The sequence below is a fragment of the Ascaphus truei genome, chromosome 12 (genome assembly GCF_040206685.1).
Source record: "Ascaphus truei isolate aAscTru1 chromosome 12, aAscTru1.hap1, whole genome shotgun sequence".
Classification (NCBI taxonomy): Eukaryota; Metazoa; Chordata; class Amphibia; order Anura; family Ascaphidae; genus Ascaphus; species Ascaphus truei.
This window is the reverse complement of record NC_134494.1, coordinates 16,948,901-16,974,950: the sequence shown is the minus strand read 5'-3', so window position 1 is coordinate 16,974,950 and position 26,050 is coordinate 16,948,901. Positions and strand designations below refer to the sequence as shown.

Here is a 26,050-nt window from a genome sequence, read left to right as displayed (position 1 = left end):
AGCGTGCGTCACTTAGATAGTTAGGGAATCAGCGGCTGCTGCAGTTCCGTGACAGAGTTCGGATCCACGTTGGGGTCCACGGAGAATATCACCTGACCCTTTGTGAAGATCGTTGCAGGCCCGAGAACCGGAGTGCTCGGCAGGTAACTCTGAATCAAAGTGCACCACCGGGCCCTTAGCTTAACTGTGACTGCGCAGTCACCCACGATCTCTGCGAGAGTGCGGGACATTGGGTGGGGGATTACCGAACACTGGGTGGGATCGCCGGTGATGGTGGAAGAGTTATGTGCCAGGTGATTCAGTGTCTCCTCTAGAGAGGGACACCAGATATCGTGTATAAGGTGATACAGTTATAGCATATGGTTATGTCGTGTTATGTTTTCTATGTTCTTAAGTAAAGTATTAGTTATTATATAATCACTGTGTATGTGTTTATTGAGTGTCCTGCGAGGAACCACTCCCCCTTTGGAGGTAGCCATCGCAGGTGGAGGCGCTGCGCTATGTAAATATGTAAGTGTTACCCCAGGCTCCCAGCTAGCGGAGGCTCATATCTCCTGGAGCCGCAGGTGTTATACAGCGACCAGTAGTCCCTTAGGAAGGGGTTCAGAAAAAGGGCTACATATATATACACGGTATATAGTTGTTTTTTTTGTCTATAGATTCTACTTTTGTGTTTGCTGTTCAGGTTGCATGGAGTGAGCGATAGCTCTGATGCTGGCGCCAGGGTCCCAAAGGGGAGAAGGGTGGGAAAGACAAAAGCATGCGGAGAAATATCCGTTTAACAAGTGTACTGTCCCTTTAAAACATAGCCTCGCCCCTCCTCCCCCCTCCTCCCCCCTCCCCCTCCCCCCTCCCGGTCCCAATAGCATCCTACATAACCAGGAAGTTTGAAAAGTGAATGGAGTGCAGCCCTAGTGCGGAAGGGTATAGGCTGTTTATATGCAGAGGATTTCAGGCTGCGTGTCTTATAATGCAAACCCCAACATATGCATCATTTAATAGACTGTGCATGGGGTTATTTCAGGTACACAGATCCTGAGACTTTCAAGGACAAAGGGGGTCACTCAGCATATCAGATCATCTCCCCGTGACCATATTAGTGAGTATTGCAGCAATTGTGTTTTGTTTTTCTTAGTACACAGGTGTATTGTAAACCTCACATTTCCAGGTCTTTGAGTGCGACTTGCAGGTCACACGATTCCTGCACGTTAACCGTATTTCGATACTAAAATAAATCCAGGAGACGTGTATTATACGGCATGTTAAAAAAATTACGTTTGAAAAGGGGCTGGAGGAGTGGCACACCGTTGTTTATGGAAAATATATATAACAGTACTTCCCTCCCTGGTGCTCACCCTCCGCTGATCCCGGCGTCTCAAAGCTGGATCCAAGTGGACATGTAGAAATTTGAATGGTGGAAGAAGCACACAGGAGCCTTTCTGTAAATGAACGTACTTTTGTATTTAAAGAATCAGAGCAGGTATATGCAACAAATGTGACGTTGCAGGCCAGGCGAGTCCTGTCCTCAGACCATACACCTTCGTATTACGTTGCATATTTATCTCGCATCCCTCATTACATTAGAAATATGTTTCACCTGACCTTTGCAAAACACAAGCTACCAGTTAGCAAGTTGTATGTTAATCGGAACTACTGTTATCTATGAATGTTGATGTGATGTAACCCTTCATTTTTATTTATTTTTTCTTATATTCCTGTACCTTTCATACCTTCCTTTTTGAAAGCCTGTACTTACCATAATAAAAATACAAAACGGATACATTGCAAATACACGTGATCAAACCCTCTGAAATGCTTTCCGCAGACAGTCAACAAAGTTTGTTGTTTTTTATCTTGGGCTGTGGCCCCGCTGGTGCTGACCACGCTCATGCTTGGAGAGCGGTGACGTCACCGGCTCTCCAAGCATGAGTGCCGGGTGTCCTAGCTATTTCACAAGCGTGCGCGTGGGGGCGTTGCAGGCAAGCTGAGCACGGTTCAAAGTCACTTCATTTTTGTTTATCTAAGCGCACAAGCGTGGGTGAACGTGGGTGCCGGCGCACGAGCGCGCACCGCGTGAGCGGGGACGTCAAAATTTAAATTGCGAGAAGTAACCTCGCCAAGCACCGCACGGTCAGCGGCAGCGTGGTCGCAGCCTTGGTGTTTAACCCATTCAGCGCCATAATGACGTGTACGGCTCACTTCAAGAAAAATGTGGCACCCCGGGAGCCCGTATGTATATCTTGATTTATGTAGCGCCATTCATGTACACAGCGCTTTACAGCAGTAACACAGGCGACATAATAGGAATAAGCGCTTCACACACAAAAGTAACATTAGGGAAAGGAGTCCCTGCCCCAAAGGGCTGACTCTCTAAGTTGACCTACACCGTAGGTCATTGGCCTCTGCTCGTTTGTTTTAGGAGCTGTACCACACTGAACGGGGACCCCCTCCCCGTCACATACGGCCCAGACAGGCGGAACACAAACCTCATCACGCGTTAGCTTCGAAGAGAAGGTTGCGTGATGGCAGGGTCCGTGGTCACGGATTTGGCACGAACGTCCGGCACTGAAAGGATTAAAGTGCCATGAGTTATACGCATATTTTTGGGCGCGATTGCTACTTTAAATGTTATTTGCCGCTAAATCACAGGTGTTAACAGCTACATCCGTGTAATTAATATTAGTTCAGCATATAAATACCAGAAAAGCGATTGATTAAATCGTAAAGGTACCATCTGCTGCATAACATTGATCAATAGAAATTTAAGATAAGCGTTATTCTCCATGTTTTCAAACTATGGTGAAAAAGTTAGTTTCTTTTAAAAAAATAGAAATAGCAACATTTTGGGGGGGAAAATACATTTATTTTGGCGCAAAACCAAACCACTAATTTTGGGCACATTTTTTTTTCTGGCAATTGGACAATTTCGCAAGAGGGTGTTTTAGAATTTTCAAGGGGAAACAAAAAACGACAGAATTTGGGTAAATTAGCAAATTTTTGTGATATCGTGTATCAAAATCTAATCTAGTGTTTTTTCTTTTATAGTCGTTAACACCCTGGGGCCTTTGTAGTAAGCGTCGCAAATGGATTTTATGGTGCATGGAAATCTTATTTTAATCTGGACTTTTGTTTTTATTATGATTTATTTGGGCGCATAGAAATGGCTAGCGCTAAGCGTACAGATGTAAATGGTATGTACTAAAAAAATATTTCCGTGCGTCAAAATCGTCCGCCAAATTCAACTTGTCATCAACCCTAAAGTCTGTTTTATACTGTTAGTGCAAAATGTATTTGCTATGTATCAACCAAAAATGTTTTTGACACAGCACAGATGTTTAATTTTATAGGTTAACGAGCTGTATTCTTTTCACATATTGCCTAATATCTTCACTTGTCTATCTTTCCATCTATCTTAATCTGCCAGTATCTTTTTTGTTTTTATTGATGCCTTTATGTTTTTGCTTTCTCCATCAAATCAAATATCTCACCTTCCCTCTCTCTCTCTCTGATGCCCCTGGTGCAGCTGGCGCCTCCTCTGTGCCGGGCGAGCTGTGACATGCCTGTGTTGCCGCGCTCAGACAATGCGAGATGGAGCATCGTTGGGACCCCCCATGGGAGGGAAGCAACACGGAGAACCCAGCCTCTCCCATACCGCAGCTCGCAGACAACCGGCTCAACCTGGATGTCTTCCCGGATGGATGCAGATGGTTCCTGCAGCTGACGGAGGAGAAGGGACTTCACCTTCTGCAGGTGGAATTTCTCAGGCTTAACAGCAATGACAGACTGATCACCCCAGCCCTGGCTGCACTTCCCAGCTACAGCCGGCTCAGATCCTTGGTCCTGAAAGGTGAGAATAACATTTAACGTAGAAACAGAGACTGTCGCTGCCAACTATGTCAAGGGTTTCAACAAGGTGCAGAAGGGAAGCATATTTCAGAGCAGGAGAAGAACTAGAACAAGAGGTCACGCTAAGATGCTGGAGAATGGGAGGCTATGGAAATGCGAGGAAGTACCTCGTCGCAGAAAGGGTAGCAGACTCGCCGAATACTCTCTCAGCAGAGTTGGTAGTGGCTTATGGAGTAAGGGAATTCAGAAATGCTTGGGACAGGTATATCCTAAATATTAAAGAAAGATGATAGGAGAATGGGCAGACTAGGTGGGCCAAGTGATTTGTATCTGTCGACATTTATGTAAAAGATATATTCTAATGTCAAATATGTGTGGGGCTACCTAACCCTTTCTTTGCCAGAAGATAGATGCTATGGGACGTCTGGCTTCACAGATGCATCATGCCTTGTGGTCGTCATAAGGAACAATTAACAGGTTTATATTTGCTGTCTTCAACTCCGCAGGTGGGTACATGCTGGATGAAACTGGTGTTCCCAAACGCGGCCTGCTGACCTCCCTGCCCCAAGAACTCTGCGGCCTTTCAAACCTTTGCCACCTGGACCTCAGTTTCAACCGCCTCACAGAGCTGCCGTCCTGCATCACATCACTCTCTTGCCTCTCCGCACTCCTCCTCTGCTATAACCAGCTGAGGACGCTCCCGGATGCCATCGGCAGTCTGAAGAACCTGACGTTCCTCTCGGTCACATCCAACCATCTGACGGAGCTCCCCGCTAGCATAGGGCAGCTGAGGAGCCTGGAGAAGCTGAACCTGTCTGAGAACGAACTGGGGTCTCTCCCAGAGGAGATAGGGGGGCTGCTGGGATGCATTGACCTGGACCTTTCAGGGAATTGCCTCAAAGAGCTGCCAGAAACACTGTGTGAGTGTCCGCTACAGACAACGATTGATTTTAATGACTGTGTTATATAATCGTATTGAATACGTAAATTATAATAACAGTGTGGTAAAAGAAAGGTGGAAAAAAACAGGGTGGTGGGGTGTGGATATCACGTACACCTCCCTCAAGGCATTTTTTAGCCGTGATGAGTGAGTTATTGGTGCATATTAAAAGAAACCAAGATAAATCAGGCAAAGAGAATAATCACATTAGTATAAGTTATATATATTGGTGAAACTTGGAACAGGTATCTCCAAAGAAACTGCTTTGCTTTTCCATGGGCCTTCACATTTTCTTGATAAGGGTAAGGAGCACAATGTTGCTTACGCATCGCTGCAAGAAGGAATTTAATTTACTTGGCAGTGTATGAATATCTGGTATAGGCAGTAAAGGTAAGATGATAAATTCTGGCCCAGGACCTCATAATTAGGGAAAGACATTTTCCCCAGTTGGGGATATTTGGGGACAGGACCACTAGGTATGCAGAGTATCACCTTTAAGGCCACAACCACATTAGCACTAAACTGCTCCCTCAGATAAGGCGATCTTAGGATATTTACAGTAGACAAGTGACCTGTTTCATGGGTTAAAGCAGGAGAGAGAAGACTTTTCCTGCTCTCGAGCAGGTGGCTATTATGGTTTTCTGATGTAATTTAAGCATTATGTTCCATTGCTATTTCTATCCCATGATGGTCTACAGGGACAAATCATTTCTTGTAGAGGGGAATCCCATTAGGCTTCCCAATTGCGAAGGGGCAGAACCGGGACATCTCTACACTATAACGGTGGGAGAAGAGATGCAGGAAAGCTGTCAGGTTATGCTGTCAAACACTTAGGTGATGTGCAAAGCATTATGGGGCACGAATGTGCCAAGCTCAGCACTGATTGACAGCACAGTCTCAGCCGATGCGGGCTTTTGGTAGAAATCAAGTTATGTGGGTTTGAGATGACGAGTGGGGGGGGGGATAAACACCTCATTGCCAAACACAACCTCTTGCCCTTCTTACAGGTCACTTGCTATCCCTACAGCAGCTTCATCTTCATAGCAATTTACTTGCCGCCGTATCAGCGGGTCTGGCCGGACTACCTCACCTCTCTCGCCTGGATCTACAGAACAACCAGTTGCGCCACATACCCCCAGAAATAATGCAGTGCCCCTGCGTTCATCTCAGAGGAAACCCCATTGGGAGGCCAGAGCCATCTCCTCCAGCTGAAGGCAAGTCATTTTATCACACGTTCAATTGTTTAACTCAACCCCCCCTTCAGAGAGACCAGTAACACTTGGGATACTATAGTGGGTGTAGCGTCTCGTGTGGGAGTATTGGGTGTCTGATTATTTATATGTGATTATTTACTTCTGGCGTCTCTTCTACAGACAAGATCCACAGCTCAGAGTTAAGTGAACTGCACCTGAAGCCTGAAGAGGACAGGTAGGGTCTGGCACAATAAAGATGGAAGGCGCACTAAAGGTTGAATGAAAGTCACTTAATGCTGGCCTTTCTGGCAAGGAAGAGGTTAAGAGCCTTCACGCAATCATGCTGGGTCTGGGGGAGCTAGTGAGAGAACATGTACACATTGAGGGGGCAGCCTGGTACTGTCACTGGCCACGCTGTACCTGTGCTGTGTTTTGGTGTTGGGTGTGTGATGGGGAGGCTGGCATTGCCCATGTGCTTGTACTGTGTATAAATATCAGCTTGGGAGTGTGAGAGGCTGGCACTGCCAGCTTTAGATATGTACAGATCTTCCGTGGAGTGCGTGAAGGGGAGACTGGCACTGCCCATTTACTTTGCAGTATGGTAATGAGTTTAAGGGTTTGCACACTCTTCTAATCCCTTTCTGACATTCCTTCTTTCAGTTTCCTCATCACACCTGATGGGTGCTGGGTGTTCCTGCCCTGTGGTGCCCGCCTCTGCTTCCCTCGCGGAGCCGTCTCTTCTGCTGTCACTATCCATTTTCAAACTCTTGCGCCTGACCGGCATAGCGTGAAGCTGGGGCACCATGACGTCCTGCTCAGTAACATTCTGGAGCTGCAGCCTCATGGCATCCAGTTCCACCAGGTGAGGGAGCTCCAGGGGAGCCAGGGTACATGCAGGTTGGAAACGCTTCTGGTGCAAAACTCTAACCCCCATAAAATGATTGGGGTATTTTTGTCTAAACCAATATATATTGAAGACGATGGGAGCGGAGCAGGGTGGCACAGGAGGAAGACAGTTGGCGGCGGGAGAATAGGACCATGTCAACGTAGCAGGGCAGCAGAGGATGAAGACAGCGGCCGTGGGAGAAGAGCACGGAGGACCATATGAGCGGAGCAGGGTGGCACAGAGAACGGCCGGGGAAGAGCGCACCTCAGCGGTCCGAACCGGAAGTCTTTACTGACTTACCGTGTCTGCAAATGCTACAACGCAGCTCCTCCCCGGGCCATTCTCCTGTGCCACCCTGCTCCGCTCATATAGTTCTCAGTGCTCCTCTTCCACGACTGCTGTCTTCCTCCTCTGCCCTGCTCCGCACCTGTGGTCTTCAGTTCCCTTCTTCCACTGCCGTCCAAAGTCTTCCTCCTCTGCAGGAGGTGAGAAGAGGGCAGTGAGAGAGGCAGCCCACGATCATTGTACAATGCCATTAAGGGCGAGTCCCTTTCTTGTCTGGCGAGTGGTCTGGCAAGTAGCGTTTTGCATAATTTGTCGATATAGATAGATCGGTATATCAATAAAACGGAAATAGCCGTGTTAGTCCAGTTGCGATAGTGCAGAATAAATGAGTACTTCAGTATTAGGTGATACCTTTTTTATTTGGACTAACAATTGATATCGTAGGACAAGCTTTCGAGAGTTCTTCTCTCTTCCTCAGGTCAGCAATACTGGTTTACAAAGGACTCTATGGCCAAAAACTTCAAGGCAGAATGAATATGCACAGACACTCAATACAACACCATGAAGAAGGAAGATACTGCTCACCTGTGGGACATCATTTCTCACAGCCAGATCATTCCATAAATGGTTTAAAATCAAAATCCTCAATGGAATGTTCAAACGCACCCAAGAACGGAAAAGATTTAAACTCGGAACGATAGGACTCTTTGGCACCAAAACAAGAGGAATTAATGCGGATATGGGGTTTCTCACACACTATCACAATTGTTTGTAATTATCCTGCCTGCCTCTCTGCCAATGTTCGTATCCACACCTTCCCCACCCCCCCTCAGCATCCTCTTCCCCCTCCATGCTGTTCCTTGTTACTGTTTTATTACCCTTCCAATGTCTTCAAACATCCTTTTCTCACCCTACCTTATCTACATCCTTTTTTTTTTCTCCTTTCCTAATCTCAGTTTTACCCATAGAATCCTTTGTAAATCAGTATTGCTGACCTGAGGAGGACCACTCTCAAAAGCTTGTTCAGATATATAGATATCTATATCTTGACAAATTATGCAAAACGCTACTTGCCGTGTGTGTGTGTGTGTGTATACACACATACACACATACACACACCTGGCAACTTTAACCCATAACTTTGGAATAGTTATTTTCTGGATGTGAACCGTTTTTTTCCTTGTACGCCAGGATGTGGAAATCTATATCCCTTACAAAACGCCGAAGGCTCTGCGGAAAAGGGAGGCAGTGATCAGGACTTTCAGCGGGCAAATGTGGGACGACCTCGACACTTCTGTGAAGCGAGAGATGAAACAGGCTGGTGCAGTATTGTCACTTGATAGGGAATGTGTAGGGAATGGGCTCTTCTGCAGGTATCTCTGGCTAAACCTGCATTATATGGGCCATATTAAAGGTTAGTTTCCCCATCCCACCCCCATCCTTTTTTTTTTTTTCTTGGGTGTGAAGCAGGGGGTCTCTGCGGAGGTGAACCGCAGGGACACCCTGGTTCCTGAAATACTTACCATGGAAGGTGCTGCCGGTAGCATCCCCTCGAGGGGGGGGGGGAAACAAAATGTTTAAATCTCCAGCGTCATCCATCGTGGCTTCCTGTTGACACGCGGGGTATGGAGATTTTAACACCAGGAAGTCTCCTGTGTCACCTTTTTGGGGAGGGAAGTATCTCGGGAACCAGAGGGCACCCGGAGCTAAAATGAACGTGGTCCTGCTCCGGATACCCAGCTTCTCACCTTTGTAAAATGGAAACAAAAGAGGAAGACAGACATGGATTGCTCTTTTTTGAAGGTGCATTTGCTCCCAATATGAGCTATTGGGAAAGTGAACCCAGCGTGATACCCTTTAAATATTTGGGTGCCTCAAGACGTACCCTGGACATCACAAAGGCTGTCACTTTGGTACCCTATGACGTACATGGTATGTCATGCTTGAAACGATCGTTGCTGGGGGGAGATACATTCACTCCATTGGATTCTCCACTTTTGACACGATGTGATAGCAACACCAAGCATTTTATTTATCCGAGCAATGCAGTGAGAGTAAGAGGGTTTACCCTGCATATGAAGCCCTGCAATGCATCCACTACTCTAACCGTTTGCTGTCCTATCGCGTCCCCCGCAGAGACTGGCTGCCTGCAGGGTACCACACTTCTCCTGGTTTCTGGTGGTTTTACGTTTGGTGGAAGACCGCTGTCGGGTCCCAAATGAAGGGGCGCTCCTCTTTTCCAGTGTGGAGCCCCACATTCGTGTTGAGTTTCCAGCAGGCGCTACAGGAGAGACTCGGACCATCAGGATGCAAGTAAGTGACCCCCTGCGTGCAGGGTGAGCACATCAGAGGGGACAGATATCTATTCATCAGAGGGTCACTCCTCCTGCTGTCAATTTATTGATCCTTGGTGCATCCCGTGACGTTAGGTCAGTGTCATACTAAGGAGCACCCTGGTGGCCTTTTGCTGCTGCCCCATCATCAGGGAAGTTGTCCGCTTCTAGGGAAGATCGCAACATTCTCACTGTGAGGGGGCGATCAGGGGTCACGTGATCGCTACACTAGCCATCACATGACCTCTGAGCCAGAAAGTGCGCTGAGATCGTATACAACCTTTTACAGTAACAGCAGAGAGAAAAGTAAAACTACAGGGGAATACATACACGTTCCCAGATGTTTTAGAGGAAAATGTGAAAAAAGGTTCAAATAAATTCTTACTTGTACTTAAAACCTTTTTCCTACTGTATTTGAAATACCGTTTTTTTTGTTTCACCACTTTAGACATCTTTTAGTGATGTCTATAGGAGTTCTATCATTGTTTTCACGTTGCATTCACCCTGAAGAAGGTGCTTGTATGCACCGAAACATTGGATGCTACTATGACTTCCATAAGTAATTAAATGAACTTTTTTTTGCAGTCTATTGGAATTCCTTACGTTTTTGGTGTGCTTGACGCTGCCTTTCTGATGATTAGTGTGCCTTGGCCAGATACTTTTGTCTTGGCACCCAGCTATATTACATGTTACTTCTCCGGACCCCAGTTTGGGGCGTCCCAAGTTGCTGATTCTGAGATTCTTTTTTGCTAATAAAATAATTTTAGCCCCGTAACTCCTCCTCTAACTGCCCTACAACTCCTCCTCTAACTGCCCCACAACTCCTCCTGTAACTGCCCCGTCACTCCTCCTCTAACTGCCCCACAACTCCTCCTGTAACTGCCCCGTCACTCCTCCTCTAACTGCCCCACAACTCCTCCTGTAACTGCCCCAGAACTCCTCCTGTAACTGCCCCGTCACTCCTCCTCTAACTGCCCCCTATAACTAAAAATGTAGATCCTTTCTGGTAGTAGTTTCTAATGAAGTACCTGGGACAGATTTCTTTCTTTAGCCGGTCCAATATTTAGGCTTTGGCTATTGAGTGAAGAACTAAGCACGGTGAACTATTCACAGTTGATCGGAATAGCTGTTCTACTTAACTATCATTTCTTACAGGCTTAAATACTATTTTTGGCTTTATTGCTTCGCATTATTTGCGCCTGTTTCTTTTTTGTGTGTCGATAGATTAGATAGATAGATAGATATCCTGCACTCCTATGGTAGAATAGTATTGACTGGTGCTATTGTCATAAAAATACACAGCATACAATTCCTACACTGAGGAGGTATTGAGACAAAAGCACTCAGCAGTTGAAAAATAAAGGCACCCCCTTGATAAAGATCCCTCTCCGGGATCGAAACGTTGATGATGATTTGTGCAAGTATTTGTGTATTTTAATACAATCCTTTATTTTTCAACTGCTGAGTGCTTTTGTCTCTATACCTCCTCATTGTGTGTGTGTGTGTGTGTGTGTGTGTGTTTTATTTGTATGTATATATATATTATACACGTCAACAGTTTACAATATTCAAATCACAGTTTATGCTGAAATTACAAACTTGCATTTTTACACTTATAACCGCTTCCACTCACTGCCCCTTATAAGCGCTTCCACTCGCTGCCCCTTATAACCGCTTCCACTCACTGCCCCTTATAAGCGCTTCCACTCGCTGCCCCTTATAACCGCTTCCACTCACTGCCCCTTATAACCGCTTCCACTCACTGCCCCTTATAACCGCTTCCACTCACTGCCCCTTATAAGCGCTTCCACTCGCTGCCCCTTATAACCGCTTCCACTCGCTGCCCCCTGAAACTGCTTCCACTCACTGCCCCCTGAAACTGCTTCCACTCACTGCCCCTTATAACCGCTTCCACTCACTGCCCCTTATAAGCGCTTCCACTCGCTTCCCCTTATAAGCGCTTCCACTCGCTGCCCCTTATAACCGCTTCCACTCGCTGCCCCCTGAAACTGCTTCCACTCACTGCCCCCTGAAACTGCTTCCACTCACTGCCCCCTGAAACTGCTTCCACTCACTGCCCCCTGAAACTGCTTCCACTCATTGCCCCCTGAAACTGCTTCCACTCACTGCCCCCTGAAACTGCTTCCACTCACTGCCCCTTATAACCGCTTCCACTCACTGCCCCTTATAACCGCTTCCACTCGCTGCCCCTTATAACCGCTTCCACTCGCTGCCCCTTATAACCGCTTCCACTCACTGCCCCTTATAACCGCTTCCACTCGCTGCCCCTTATAACCGCTTCCACTTACTGCCCCTTATAACCGCTTCCACTGACTGCCCCTTATAACCGCTTCCTCTCACTGCCCCTTATAACCGCTTCCACTCACTGCTCCTTATAACTGCTTCCACTCACTGCCCCTTATAACCGCTTCCACTCACTGCCCCCTGAAACTGCTTCCACTCACTGCCCCTTATAACCGCTTCCACTCACTGCCCCTTATAACCGCTTCCACTCGCTGCCCCTTATAACCGCTTCCACTCACTGCCCCCTGAAACTGCTTCCACTCACTGCCCCCTGAAACTGCTTCCACTCACTGCCCCCTGAAACTGCTTCCACTCATTGCCCCCTGAAAGTGCTTCCACTCACTGCCCCCTGAAACTGCTTCCACTCACTGCCCCTTATAACCGCTTCCACTCACTGCCCCTTATAACCGCTTCCACTCACTGCCCCCTGAAACTGCTTCCACTCACTGCCCCTTATAACCGCTTCCACTCACTGCCCCCTGAAACTGCTTCCACTCACTGCCCCCTGAAACTGCTTCCTCTCACCACCCCCTGAAACTGCTTCCACTCACTGCCCCTGAAACCGCTTCATCTCGCCTCCCTTAACCCCTTCCTATATCCTCCTCCGTGTGTCTTGGATGATTTTTTTTCACTTTGGTGACATCTGATGTAAGGGACATTGTGTGTGACTCTCCTTTTACCTTGTTAGGTGTTACCGGTGAGCATGGTGGAGCTGCACGAGATAATGGGGGAATCTTCATCAGTCACCAGCCCTCTCCTGTGTCTCTCACAGAGCTCAACTGCCAACTTCCTGAGTCCTGTTAAAATCCAGCTGCCCCTCCCACCGGGAATCACAGGTCAGGAAAACCCCTTTGCTGCCACATATGTCCCTTCTGTCTGAGTGCCCGTTAGGCACCGTCCGAAGACTCCCTACTCTCTCCCTCTTCTTTGCAGGGGACACCATTGAGCTGTCCCGACTCTACCTTTTGCACGGAGACCCACAGGCGCAGAACTGGACTGACATTACTGGTCAGGTGGTGCTGGAGATCACTCATATCTACGCCCGCTTCCAAGTCGATCATTTTTCCTGGTGAGCAGCCAGTGACAAAGGCTCTGTCCGATCGCCTCCATCTGAGGGGTCCCATCTAAGTCACTCGATTTGACTTATTGACAGAGGTGTTATCCTTCTTTGCCTCTTATTGCTGTTTCATGACATGTTTCACCCTCGCCTCTCTTGCTGCCTGTCTCTATCAGTCTTGCTTTCTGTGTCCCTTTGTTTCTCCATCACTCTGTATCCTCTGTTATCTCTACTCTAACCTACCTTCTGTTACTTGCTCTTTTTTTATTTCTCTCGTCCTTTCGCTCTCACACCCACAATCATCCATTTAAGTTAACGCCGGGTTTGACGAGCCGTTCATTGTCATAGCTAAACTTCGCGTTACTCACATCCAGACCCTGAAATCTGGGTTTTAGATTGAGGGGTCTGGATTGGAGTAATGCCACCTTTAGCTAAAACCAGTAATCTTCACCTAAACACTTTCCAGTGCACAGATGGCATAATGCACATAGACTCTCTCTCTTTTTGTGCAAATCAAGAATTCAATCTTCTTTATTCATCTAGCACATAACCACACATGTGGATTTACAGGAACAAACAAGTGAAGCACCCTACGCGTTTCACACCCATAAGGCACTTCGTCAGGACAGCCCTTGATGAAGCGCTGTGTAAGCTTGGAACGCATAGGGTGGTTTACTTGTTTTGTTGCTGTAAATACACGTGCGGTTGTGTGATTGAGCTTTGAGGTAGCGGATTTCTGCAGATCTGGGGCTTAGTCTCTCTCTTTCTTTGTGTCTTTCTGTCTCGGTCTGCGTGTCTCAGTCTATCTTCCACCCACCCCTCTTTTCTGATTGTCCGTTCCACTTCCCAGGTACTGGCTGTGGTACACCACCAAAACCTACGTGGAGGACGTCGTGAGGACCGTGTACAAACGCCTGCGCATGTACCATGTCAACTTTGTCGCTCTGCAGAGAAAAAGGGACCCAGAGCAATTGCTGCTGCAGTGCATTCCCAAACACAAGGTGCGTCCCCTGGAGACCGGGCAGTGAAGGGATCAGGGCCTCCGTCTTAGCTGGGTCACACCCAAAATGACCAATATAGTTTAACTCTTCACTACCAGGGGGACCTGCAGCACATTGCTCTGCATGTTATTATATCACTTGGCTTAGTCGTATGTTGCACTTTCACTGTCTCTCCCTTCTGCTCTGAATAGGATACAGGTCTTTTATATCTTATTTAGTAGAATCCCAACTCCCGAATGACAGGATTTTCGTGATCCTCCCCCCCCCCCCCCCAGAAAAGGGGAGAGAATGTTGTCCTTTCTGTTGTTCAGTTCATTGTCTCCTTTTTTTCCCCCCCCACCCTATGCCCTTTCTACAGTTTCAGGACACGTTACATGAGAAATCTGACTTTCTTCCAGCTAAGTAGCGGCATGCAAGAGTTGCCTGTATATCTCCTCTGCCTGGCGTGCGTGGTTTTCCATGTGCTTGTGCTGTCACGTAGGAAAATGAGCCGGCAGAGAGACGGCTGTAATTCCCCAGCAGAAACCTTTCTCCGCTCCGAAAGTGGCTTCATTCTATTTGTAAAGGATAGGCGATTCATTCAGATATTTTCAGCTCCCGGGAGCCCTGGTGTAGGGGTTCAGGGGTTGGTGTCCTACACACGGAATTGTGGGTTGAATTCCTAACCCTCAGCAACTTGCACTTCATCCGTGTGATCGTGGTAAACCCACTCTGGCTCCTATTAACGATGGGGAGCAGTGGTAATGCACAGTTAACGATTAAGTAACTTCTTTTCACATTAAAGCAACAATATTGCTTTCCCCCCCCCCCCTTATTTGTATATGTGACAATGTATAATTCTACATTCATACCTAAGCTGACCATCGTTTGGTGCCCAAAAATCTGTACGAATCCTGATTGTGTGCCTAATAGAATGGCCACCTTTTCAGTTTCAATCAATCCTTCAGTCAATGTAACTCAGCAGCTACAATGTATCTTTTATATTATTATTGTTACAGCTTGCAGCTCAAACTGCTGTGAACATTGGCAACAAATGATCACAAACAAGAAACGGTTGCAAAGATCTTGCACTGCCTGGGAGGTGGGCGAAAGCCTGCTATAGAAATCAAAGGATGCTTTAAAACTCATTAAAAATGGCATCAAGAGTTGAAGTAAAAAAAAAGTCACATCTAATACTACAGAACTGATTTATTTAAAGAAAAAAACATAAGATTTCACATTTTGCTGTTTTAACATCAATGCATCAACCCACTTATCTCTATATTAAATAGGAACCTTTGGAGTTTATTGTATATCCGGCTATAGAATAAGCCCATTTCTCTCTGCACCTTCTAAATTCCGACTGGGGGCTGAATGAATATGCAAGAGTTACTGGAATTTTACACTCTATTTGTCTATTAACACATTTGTTACAAGATTGTAGATATTTCAACAATCTTGTTTTATTTTTTCTATGTTTTGTTTTTAATCCGTGTTGTGATGAAGGCATGCTGTGTCGCACTAATCCCGGATTTAAAACAAGTTTACAACTTCCTTATTACAGTTCTGTAAACGTAATAAAGCCATTACTGTAAGTGTTAATTACTTCTCATTTGTATATAGTGAGGGTTGAGGCTAATTACAGAGCACTTTGTCTTTCTTTCGTGCGCATGCGCAATCGGCAATTGCTGAGTGTGCGTGTGTGATCAGCACTTGTCGACTACGCGTGCGCAATCGGCTCTTGTCGACTGCGTGATCGGCTCTTGCCCGATCGGCTCTTGCAGAACGGGCTCCCAAAAGAGCGGGCCCCTGGGCTATAGCTACACCCCTGATTCTCGCTCTCTTTTCTTCCTTTCTCTTAGTGCAGAATAAATGAGTACTTCAGCATTGGGTAATTCCTTTTTTTAATTTGGACTAACAATTGCTATTTATAAGACAAGCTTGCGAGAGTTCTCCTCTCTTCCTCAGGTCGGCAAAACTGATTTCCAAAATATTCCAGATATGAAATCCGAGATAACAATCTAAAGCGGATGAGGTAGAGAAGTCATGGCAGAGGGGATAGTAAATAAACAGCCGGGGCAATAAGATGGATGAAAGGGACTGTGAGAAATGTGTGGAGCATGTAGGACCATCCATCAGCTGTATGTATAGTGTGTGAGAAACCCATCTGCCTTCAATTGTTATCTTAGATTTTATAGTTGGGTTAAACTCGTGGAATAATTTGTAAATCAGTATTGCTGGACCTGAGGAAGAGAGTGAATTGTCGTGCTGCAATATCAATTGTTAGTCCAAATAAAAAGGTATCACCTAATACTAAGAACTCATTTATTCTGCACTATCGCAACTGGACTAACTCGGCTATTTCCATTTAAACACACACACACACACACACACACACACATATATACACACACATACACACACATACATACATATATACACACACATACATATATACACACACACATACATATATACACACATGCATACATACATATGTATATACACACATACACACACTCTTACATGCTCTTCATTTGACTTCATTCTTCTCTTTTCTTGCAGTACTTCCCCATTCTTTTCATTTCTCTTTGTCCACCATTTCCCCGCCTTGTTCTTTTTCTCCCGTTCACTACCTCGCTCTCTCTTTCCTTCGTATCGGCTTCTGTTTCTCGCTGGGATTCACTAACCTCCGATAACCTTTATCTCACAGCAATCCTGCCTTAACTGCCATTAAATGACCGTTGTGCGATAACCCCAATCGGAGTTTAGGGAATCTCCCTCTTTCTTGCACTCTTCTCCCTATGATGATGCCCATGTTCTCTCCCCCCCGTTCCCTCGCAGGTGGACACCACCGTGAAGAGGCTCCAGGACAGATACAAAGGCCCGGAGCCCTCGGACCTGGTTGAACTTGTTGAGGGGGAGCAGTTCTTTGCAGCTTTTGAACAAGGCCTCCAGCTCCATTCAGGTATAGTGCCAGGCTCCCCCTCTCCTTCCACCATTCAGACTACCATTGGAGGCTTAAATAACTTATCTGTGTAATATGCTTCCTTATAAAGAGTCACCCTTAACCCTTTTGAGTGTCAGGCACTCCAAGGGCCCCATGACGTAGTGGCTATGTCATAGGCTTTGTTCCTCATTTTCTGGAGGAGATGTAGCCAGCAGAAGACTACAGATGGACCAAGATTTATGATTTCCTTTGAAGCAAAGGAAACTGCAGCTCAATGGAAGCTGACCGAGGCCCGACTGCAGTTTCCCAGCACCCAAAAGCCTAGTACACTAATTTCCCATCAGGATTAACACAGCGGGGGTCCCTGCGTCTGAATGGGATTCCCGTTGCATTAGGCCTTGGCCATATTTTCCGCTTGCTGGTGGAAGCTTGCTGACGCTCGCTCCCGCTCAGCACTGAGCCCCTACAGTCGCAATTAGAGCGGCTTTAGTAGGAGCTCACCTACGCTTCCGCAAGCGCGCGGAAGCGCAGGTCTTAGGGGAATTTAAAATTCCCCCGCTTGCCGGCGCAACAGGCCGGTCACATGAGCGGTTCGCCCAATGAGGGCGAACCAGCTCCGTGACGTCACTGGCCCGCCCCCGGCCAGTGACGCGCCCGCCCGCTGACAGCGCGTGCGGAAAGCAACCGCAAGGCCAGGGAAAGCACCCGCTTTCCCTGAGCCTCAGCACGCCAGCAGGGAGCCTGGCCGAGGCCTAAATCCTACTGGGCCGCACCAGGCTGGAGGAGCTGCACAGAGAGCAGAAGGAAGCGGCCCCTCTCCCTGCACAGCTCTTTCAGCCGATCGCACAGTTTCTATTTTATTTTTATTACACAGTATTGAAGCAGGGGGTCTCCGGAGCTGAACCGCATTCATTTCAAGTCTGGGGACCCCCTGCTTCCCGAGTTCCAGGCCTCCGTATCGGGTGCCGGTATCTCCTGCTAGTTTAAATGTCCCGCGTCACGGTCCACAATGCCATCGTCTGTAAGAGCTGCGCAGAGAGCGCGGCCGCTTCCTCTGCTCTCTTTGCGCAGCTCTTCCAGACTGGTAGTGGCCCGGTTGGATTAACGCAGCGGGAGTCCCATTCGGAAGCCGGGACACCCGCTGTCTTAATACTGATGTGAAATCCCCCCCGCGCTGCCCTTGGCTGTGATTGGGCTGCGGATCACCCGCTCCAAGTGCAGGGCGGCGATAAATCATGTTCCATCTGCAGGTGTTCTCATCTTCCAGTCCCATGATCAGAGACGCCGCGACCTAGGAGCGGTAAGGTTATCTCCATGTGCCGGAGAGGTTGCTGCACTCAGTATTAAAGTAACGGCCTTGCTTATTTCTGTCTTGTGAAAAATGAATATGAATCGGTTTGTGTCGGGAACAGTGTAACCACACCTAGCAACTGCTCATGTCTATCTTTCTGACTAATGATGCCACTGTAATTACCTGGTAAACCAAAGAACAGAGCTGAGCTAACAATGTTAATGACTATACAGTATATTTTAGTGATCTCATTTCCCAAACATCGTAAAACAATTTATTTTTTTTTACCATGGAACTGTTAAAAGTTTAAAAATAAGATAAATACTTGTGCAATTCTTGCCCGTGTCTTTAGCTCACCTTCGGCCTAGATTACACTGCTCCTTTAAGCCCAGACATAAAGTTTCCTAGACATATCTTTGCTGCTGCATATACGTGACCCATTCTGCACCCCTTGCTATTTGTATACTGATGATCTCTGCATGCACACAGCCTCTGCAGTTGCAGCACTGGCCCCCCTCGCGCACACCACACTATCCCTGCACCTCAGTCCTGCTCCCTGCAGTGGGGATACCGTGAGGCTGGACTCCAAGAACCAAAACGGCAAACGTACTGTAAATCAAATACAAGAACAGTGGGACGTCCTGTTACTTTACAGTCCACAGTCACAGGCCTCCCACTTCAGGTGCTGGACCCTGACAGCAGGGCACAGATACTGCAGTGTGGCGCATACAAACCACTCGTCTGTAGTTATAGCAGCAACGGGATGGAGTTCATCTCTGAGCAGACGTGTAGGGCAGCAAAACCCTCCACGTATGGAGCGAGAGAGGCAGACTCCTGCACACACCCTGTGTCCTTTCTAGTTCACCTCTAGGCAAGAGTACAGAGCAGCAACACCCTCCATGCAGGAGGAGGGAGGACTCCGCAGCTGGGCTTCTACCACAGAGAGAGAAACAGAGTGCAGCTCTCTCCCCCCTGGATAGTGGGCTTCTGGGCATCCCCCTTATATAGTGCTCTGTGTCCTGCTGAAGGACCGTGCAGCCCACCTGTGTTTCAATTAGTCAGTGCAAATCCGATAGCTCAATACCTGGACGGGATGAAAGTCCTGGAGTCAGACGGCTAGTGTAATTTCCAGCCAAGGGTACCCAAAGATGCCTCAACGTGGGGTAGTTATTGGTGACAGGTGACCTTTTCACACTTTCCAACATCCCCTACTGTTAGTGTTGATTTAACAACACGGATCTGTGACTGCTCCTCTACTCTACCCTGCAGCAGACACTACTATTCCAGCACCGATCCCACACATGCACAACTGTTGTGATTGATCCCACCTGCCCTCCTGCACTTTTTGCTATTCCACCAATATCCCCACGCAAAGCTGTTACTGCTTCCCAGTCATGCTCTCTCTTTTGCCGAGTGAAGTGATTGCACAGCGCCCCCTAATACTCCAGCTCCGACTATCCCCATATACACAGGTGTGTGTGGTCAGGGCTGGAGTGGACATTTTAGAGTGTGTAGCCGCAGGGTAAGTGTGTTCCCATTCTTGTTTGAAGAGGATGGAGGGTCACAGTCCTAAGTTTCCTCCTCTCTCATCAGACCGTCCTGACTGTGTGGACGGCAGAATATCATTTGTCTTCTACTCGCGCTTGAAAAACATGAAGGAGGTGTACGTGACCTCATCTGCTGACAGGAAGGAGAAGGACGTCAAGGGACAGGTGACGTGTAACCCCTCTAACTGCAGGGTGACCCTGACAGAAGGGACCAATGGCCCATCTAGCCTACGTTCTCACTGCAGGGTGATGCAGTGACACGGACAGAACTGATCTATGGGAATCTGTCACTGCCACCGTCGGGAGACATAAATAGACAGCACCTATGGCTCATCCATTGTGTCCCCTTCACCACAGGGTAGCACAATGGCATAAGGAACTTAGGGGTGTCACTTTCACAACATGGTGACAAAAGGACACAGACGACATTTGTAGCACATGGAACCTGTCCTGTCCAATCCAGACTGACACAGTGACACAGACAGAACGGGCCTATAGCCGATGCCAAGTCTCAAACGGGGAGAGAGAGTGTGATGCTCCCAGGAATCCGTGCAGGATGATCTCTGACATATATCTGTTGCTTCCTCAGGTTTCTTTTTACCGCGGGTCGGTACCAGAAACTTTCCCAGAGGAAGCCACAAAGCACAGGAGGCGCACGGATTCCGATTGGATGGCCACACTGCCAATCAAACTACCCGTGAGTGTCATTTTACCTTACTTGGCAGGCTGTGTGTGTTAGGAGAGCCTGGCCAGCTGTTTTTATCAGGGGGCCGCTGCTCTGATTCCCTGTGGGTGTCACTTACCTCCAGCGCAGACCAGTTCTTTTTAACACCATTATGTTTTCTGTGTGTTCAGAAACTGAAGGGACGGGACGGGGAGTCTGAGACGGGGAGGAATGGCTACACGCTGCGCCCTCTTAATTTAGGCAACGCTGAGACGGGTTACCTGACCGAGACCAACCTGCTCATCATCGCCAGACGTATCGGGGCAGATTGGAGAACCATTGGCATGAACCTGGGCCTGTCCTATGGGGAGATAGAGCGTATTGGATATAACAACAGGTGAGAGGGGGGCAGTGGTTATTAACCGTCCTCTCAATCCAGATACTGACCAATCAAGGGACAATCAAAATGCTCAATTCACCAAAGCTCATGGACTCTATTATCTACTAGAGAGGCCTCTACTCTGTTTTTTATTTCCTTCTCATTGGCTTAGACAATTGCCATGGATACACGGATATTGTCCCCTCCCATCTGTTCTTAGAATGTTCCATTTGCCCATATTTCCTGGGGGGCTCAGCTTACATAGTCATGTCCAACACTGACTTTGCCAGATACAAAGTTGCAGAGAAGCTGTGGTGCGCTATTAAGCTTTTCACATGCTTAGAGGCCATTTCACAGTATAGTATGTTCCTGAGCTTGAAAATTGCTGGACTGTGAAATGAAATATTTTTTTGAAGCCTTCTTTTATATTAGAGGCAGCCAACTTGCCCCCATAGCCCTTGGAAGGATTACCCTCTTTCAAGCCAGGACCAACTTCTTCCGCACATTAGTTGCCAGCAAGGGATAAACCTCTTAGAAATGAACAAAAACAAAAAGGCCAGCGCAACGCACAAAATGACACAACATATAGTACAATACTTCAGTGCTTATCTGCTCATGAGTAAGCGTCATTTAGTTAAACCCTTTGGTCAAAAGGTTATAAGCCGGCAGCCACTTCATGGCACGACCAATCTGCAGGTCCTAACACTACCTGGCACAATTCTCATGTACCTCTCTCTTCTGCTGGAGGGAGACAGACCACACTGGGTCTGTGATACACAGGATCATGATAAAAACTGCTAATTGGAAAGTGGGGTGAGCTTTAAACCATGGGGAGGAGGGCCCACACCTCCAAGCAATCTTAGAAATGAAGATGACTTTTCCCCCCACACATTTTCAACGGGATCCCTCTATTGAAAGTAAGGATCACCCACACACCTGAGTTGCAGCTTTTGACTTTAATTGGATTACTTTAATTAAAAGAGAGTAATTTCCACCCGTAAAGGCCCTCTTAATCGTCAGAATCACGCCATACCCTTTGATGTTGCTCTGTTTAACCACTTGGCTGCCAGATGGGCTAGCGACATTTAGCTTTGTAATTAGGGTTGAGCAGACGTCCCGGTTTAGCCGGGACAGTCCCTGATTTGCAGCGCATGTCCCGGTGTCCCGACAATTACTTGCAAATTTTTCAAATGTCCCGGTTTGGGCTGCAGAGAAGGGGCGGGGCCAGGACAGTCTGGGGGTGGGGCCAGGATCGGTAGGGGGCGGGGCCAGGATCTGAGCTGCTGTGCTAGAATATGCAGAGAGAATAGAAACATGCAGTTACAGCCACAGGGGGGCGCCTGCATGGCTGCTCCTCCTTATAGGGCTGGTTCATGTGGGACAGTGTGTGATGGACAGTCACTATTTGTATATGGTGTGTGTGTGTGTGTGTGTTTGTGCATGTCAGTGTCTTGTGCAGGTGAGTGGCTGTGTGTCTGTGCAGATCTGTATGTGTGAGTGTCTGTGTAGGTCAGTGGCTGTGTGAGTGTTGTGCAGATGTGTGTGTGTGTGTGTGTTTTTTTTAGTTGTAGTTAACGGTGTGTGTGTGTGTGTGTGTGTGTGTGTGTGTGTGTGTGTGTGTGTGTGTGTGTGTGTGTGTGTGTGTGTTTATTTGTATGGTGGATGTATCAGGTGTGTGTGCTTGTGTTTATCATGCCTACATACAGATATAGCCGATGTTATTGCATCCATTACTGTGTGATAACTGGTGCAATAATGTTGGCTATAGATGTATGTGTGGGGGCCAGTGGTCCCGATATCAGGACTGAGGATGCACTTGCCCCCCAAGTAAAAATTCACCAGCCAGCCCCTGGGAGGGTGCTGGGGGGGGGAGAAGAGAGATAGAATAGGGAGTGCGGGGGGGGGGGGTGAAGTATGAGAATGAGAGAGAATGGTGGGAAGGGAGAGAGAGAATTGAGAGAGGTGGAAAGAATAATACAGCATTAATGGTGACGCAATTAGAAAAATATCATATTTATTTTTTAGTGATGTCATTTGATGTATAAATAATTTTGTTTGTGTCCCGGTTTTTAATTTTGAAAATCTGGTCACCCTATTTGTAATTGAATACTGACCGATCTGGCAGTGAGGGGGTTTGGTAGCCCAATGTCTCTTTCATAAGAGAATCAGTCGTTTTAGAGCTTTGTTTTTAGGCCTTGAGGTCACGTTTAGTTCCTCGCTGTCTCCCCAGGGAGGATCTGGACAAGCAGATCCTTGACATGCTGTTCTCGTGGGCCCGGGAGAACGCAGCTCAGCAGGACTGTGTGGGGAGGCTGGTACAGGCCATGCAGGAGAGCGGCCGACAGGACATTGCAGAGGAGATACAGACCGTGGTGGAGCTGGGGAAGCAGAAGTACTCGCAGTCCATCCGTAGGCTGGGTCTTGATCAGGGAAACAGCAGCGAGGACTCTGCCATCGCCATGAGCCAGTCTTGAGGCCACCTGGAGCATATGTCCACTGTCCATGTGTGTGTCTAGCATGTGTCTAGAGAGGCATGTTTTATGTCTCTCTGTCCAGGCTGAGTGTCTGGGCTTTGACTGGAAGAGAGAGACCGTCCTTGAGTATCACTGTTCCTAGGTCTACACTATTGGAGCAGTGTGGCCCGGCCTGGAAGAGTGTGGCTAATAGTGTTTTTGGCCATTAAAAAAAAAGCCATGCTTAAAGGAGGTAGGGGAAAAAATCAAAGAGTATTTTCGGGAGAACGAGGGGAGTGTGAACACACACTCCACACTGTGGGAGGCCCATAAGGCGACCCTCAGGGGGATATTAATGAATTTGGCCGCCAAACGAAAGAAGGGAAAGGGAAAAAAAGATAAGAGAGTTAGAACAACAATTAGCAGACCTTGCAGCCAGGCATAAAGAGAGCAAACAGGATCATATCCTGAAGCAATTACTAGACACCAAAACAAAGCTCAATCTCCTGCTCTCCTCCCACGCAGAGAAGGAAATGACTTGGTCTAAGCGCAAATTTTATGAAAAAGCTAACAAGCCAGATACCCTACTTGCCAAGAAGCTAAAAAATAAGCTTCCAAATTCCCACATTCACGCAATACGAACACAGAGTGGTGAACTGACATCCATTCCTGGGAAAATAGTAGAAGAATTTAAAACCTACTATGAAACATTATATAATGGAGATAAAGTCACCCACACTCGAAAAACACAAGAGATGTTACAAACATTTCTGACAGAGGCAAAACTACCCACATTGAGCAGGGTTGAGAGTGAGGCACTACAAGCTGACTTCACGCTAGAAGAGCTGTCAGAGGTGATTAAAAACCTCAAACCAGCTAAGGCCTCGGGGCCGGATGGCTTCTCGAACCTGTATTACAAAAAATATCTGAAATTATTGGCCCCTCACATGCTACGACTATTTAATGAGATTCTAGCGGGGGCCTCCTTCCCAACTCAAATGCTACAGGCCTCAATTTCAGTGATCCACAAACCTGGAAAGGACCCGGCAGACTGTAAGAGCTACCGGCCTATATCTCTGATAAACTCCAACATTAAAATATACTCCAAACTCATAGCCAACAGAGTGGGTAGCGTCCTTCCCAGGTTGATTCACACGGATCAAGTAGGGTTTATCGGGGGCAGACAGGCAGCAGACAACACCAGGAGGATAATTGATTTGATTGATCTGGCCAAGCGGAAAAACATTCACTCCATGGTGTTAAGTCTGGACGCAGAGAAAGCCTTAGATAGAATAGACTGGCCCTACCTAACAGCAACGCTTGGGGAGTTTGGTTTTGAAGGATGCCTCCTAAAAGCCATTATGGCTCTGTACGAGGGCCCAACGGCTCGGGTGAGGCATCAGGGATTCCCCTCCGAGCAATTTAGCATTAAAAGTGGAACAAGACAGGGGTGCCCGCTGTCCCCGCTGTTGTTTGCCCTTTGTATTGAGCCCCTGGCAGCCCACATCAGACATAGTCCAGATATTACAGGAATTTCGATTGGTGATCAAACACACAAAATAGCCTTGTATGCAGACAACGTCATTTTGACGCTGTCAAAACCTCTCACATCTCTGCCCAATGTATTTGGTGTACTAAGTAAATTCAACCAAATTTCGGGCTTTAAAATAAATCAGGCCAAATCAGAAGCCCTCAACATAAATCTACCCAAAGAGGTGGAGAAATTGATAGAATTAAACTTTAATTTCAAATGGCAACCCTCTGCAATCAAATATTTAGGGGTATATATTACACGGGACTACAAAACGATATACAAAGCCAATTTTCCCAGGTTAATTAAGACGTTGAGAGAGGATCTCCGAACATGGATGAAAGGTGGTATCTCATGGATCGGGAGGATTCATAGCGTGAAAATGAACCTCCTCCCGAGGATGTTATATCTTTTCCAGAGTCTACCTATACCTTTAGTAACAGCGGACATCCTCTCTCTACAGTCCCAAATTATGAAATTCATTTGGAATAAGAGAAACCCAAGAATTGCAAAGGGGATCTTAAAGAGACCCTCCATAAGAGGAGGACTAGCGGTACCTTGCTTGATAGCTTACTACAAAGCGGCCCAACTAAGTCAAATTACACAATGGCACATGGACCCACAACTAAGGAGATGGGTTGAATTAGAGAAACACTGCTGTGCACCTATCGATATACATAATGTGATTTGGATACCCAAGAGGGGATTAAATAAGATGGGCATGCCACTTCAGACCATAGTCAATTCATTAAAGGTATGGGAGGCCACTAAATTCAGATGCAATCTAACCTCCAAGGACTCACTTGTGACACCGATTATTGGCAATCCAGACTTCGCTCCAGGTCTGAATACAAATAATTTGGTAGCTTGGGAACAGTCGGGTATTACACGGCTCAAAGACCTGGAGGATAACAAATATACACAAACCTTTGACCAAATTAAGGCCACAACGGCGATATCAAATAAGGAATTTTTTAGATACCTCCAGGTCAGAGACTTCTATAACAAAACACCAATTAGACCTGTAAGAACAAATTTTGAGCAGCTGTGTTCCAGGGGTACGGACACAAGGGGACTAACATCTAGAATGTACAGGGAAGTGATCTGTCCAGAGACCCCCAAGGACCACCGTCTCACATACATCAGACAGTGGGAAGCAGACTTAGGCGAGACGTTAGAGCAGCGGTGCGCAAACTGTGGGGCGCGACCCCCAGGGGGGGCGCGAGACTTTCGGTGGGAGGGCGCGGGGTTTACAGAGGCCCCGCGCGCTTCCCGAAGGGGGAGTTGCAGGGCCTCTGTCAACCATACTTACCCGTGACTCCGGCGGCTTCCTTCTTGCGTCACCATGGCAACGCGGCGTCAAAATGACGCCGTGAGGTCATGTGACGTCACGTTGCTATGGCAACGTGAC

At 47.3% G+C, this 26,050-nt stretch overlaps 1 protein-coding gene across 1 annotated transcript; it reads left to right on the top strand.

The window, feature by feature from the left end:
- Positions 1-856: 856 nt before the first annotated feature.
- On the top strand, positions 857-23,130 carry PIDD1 (p53-induced death domain protein 1). The gene is made up of 16 exons (XM_075566824.1): positions 857-1,099; positions 3,524-3,847; positions 4,353-4,766; positions 5,794-6,000; positions 6,160-6,214; positions 6,640-6,841; positions 8,342-8,467; positions 9,287-9,463; positions 12,476-12,623; positions 12,721-12,856; positions 13,695-13,845; positions 16,669-16,792; positions 19,659-19,777; positions 20,202-20,309; positions 20,468-20,673; positions 22,886-23,130. The coding sequence occupies exons 2-16, from the start codon at positions 3,589-3,591 to the stop codon at positions 23,127-23,129; spliced, it is 2,676 nt and encodes an 891-aa protein (XP_075422939.1). The 5' UTR covers positions 857-1,099; positions 3,524-3,588; the 3' UTR covers position 23,130.
- The last annotated feature ends 2,920 nt before the right edge of the window (positions 23,131-26,050 follow it).

Bases quoted from the DNA above. Each gene is read 5' to 3' on its own strand.
- PIDD1 (XM_075566824.1), top strand. From the start codon at position 3,589: ATGGAGCATCGTTGGGACCCCCCATGGGAGGGAAGCAACACGGAGAAC. The intron at 4,767-5,793 runs GTGAGTGTCCGC...CCCTTCTTACAG, and splicing joins AGAGCTGCCAGAAACACTGT to GTCACTTGCTATCCCTACAG. The intron at 16,793-19,658 runs GTATAGTGCCAG...CTCTCTCATCAG, and splicing joins AGGCCTCCAGCTCCATTCAG to ACCGTCCTGACTGTGTGGAC.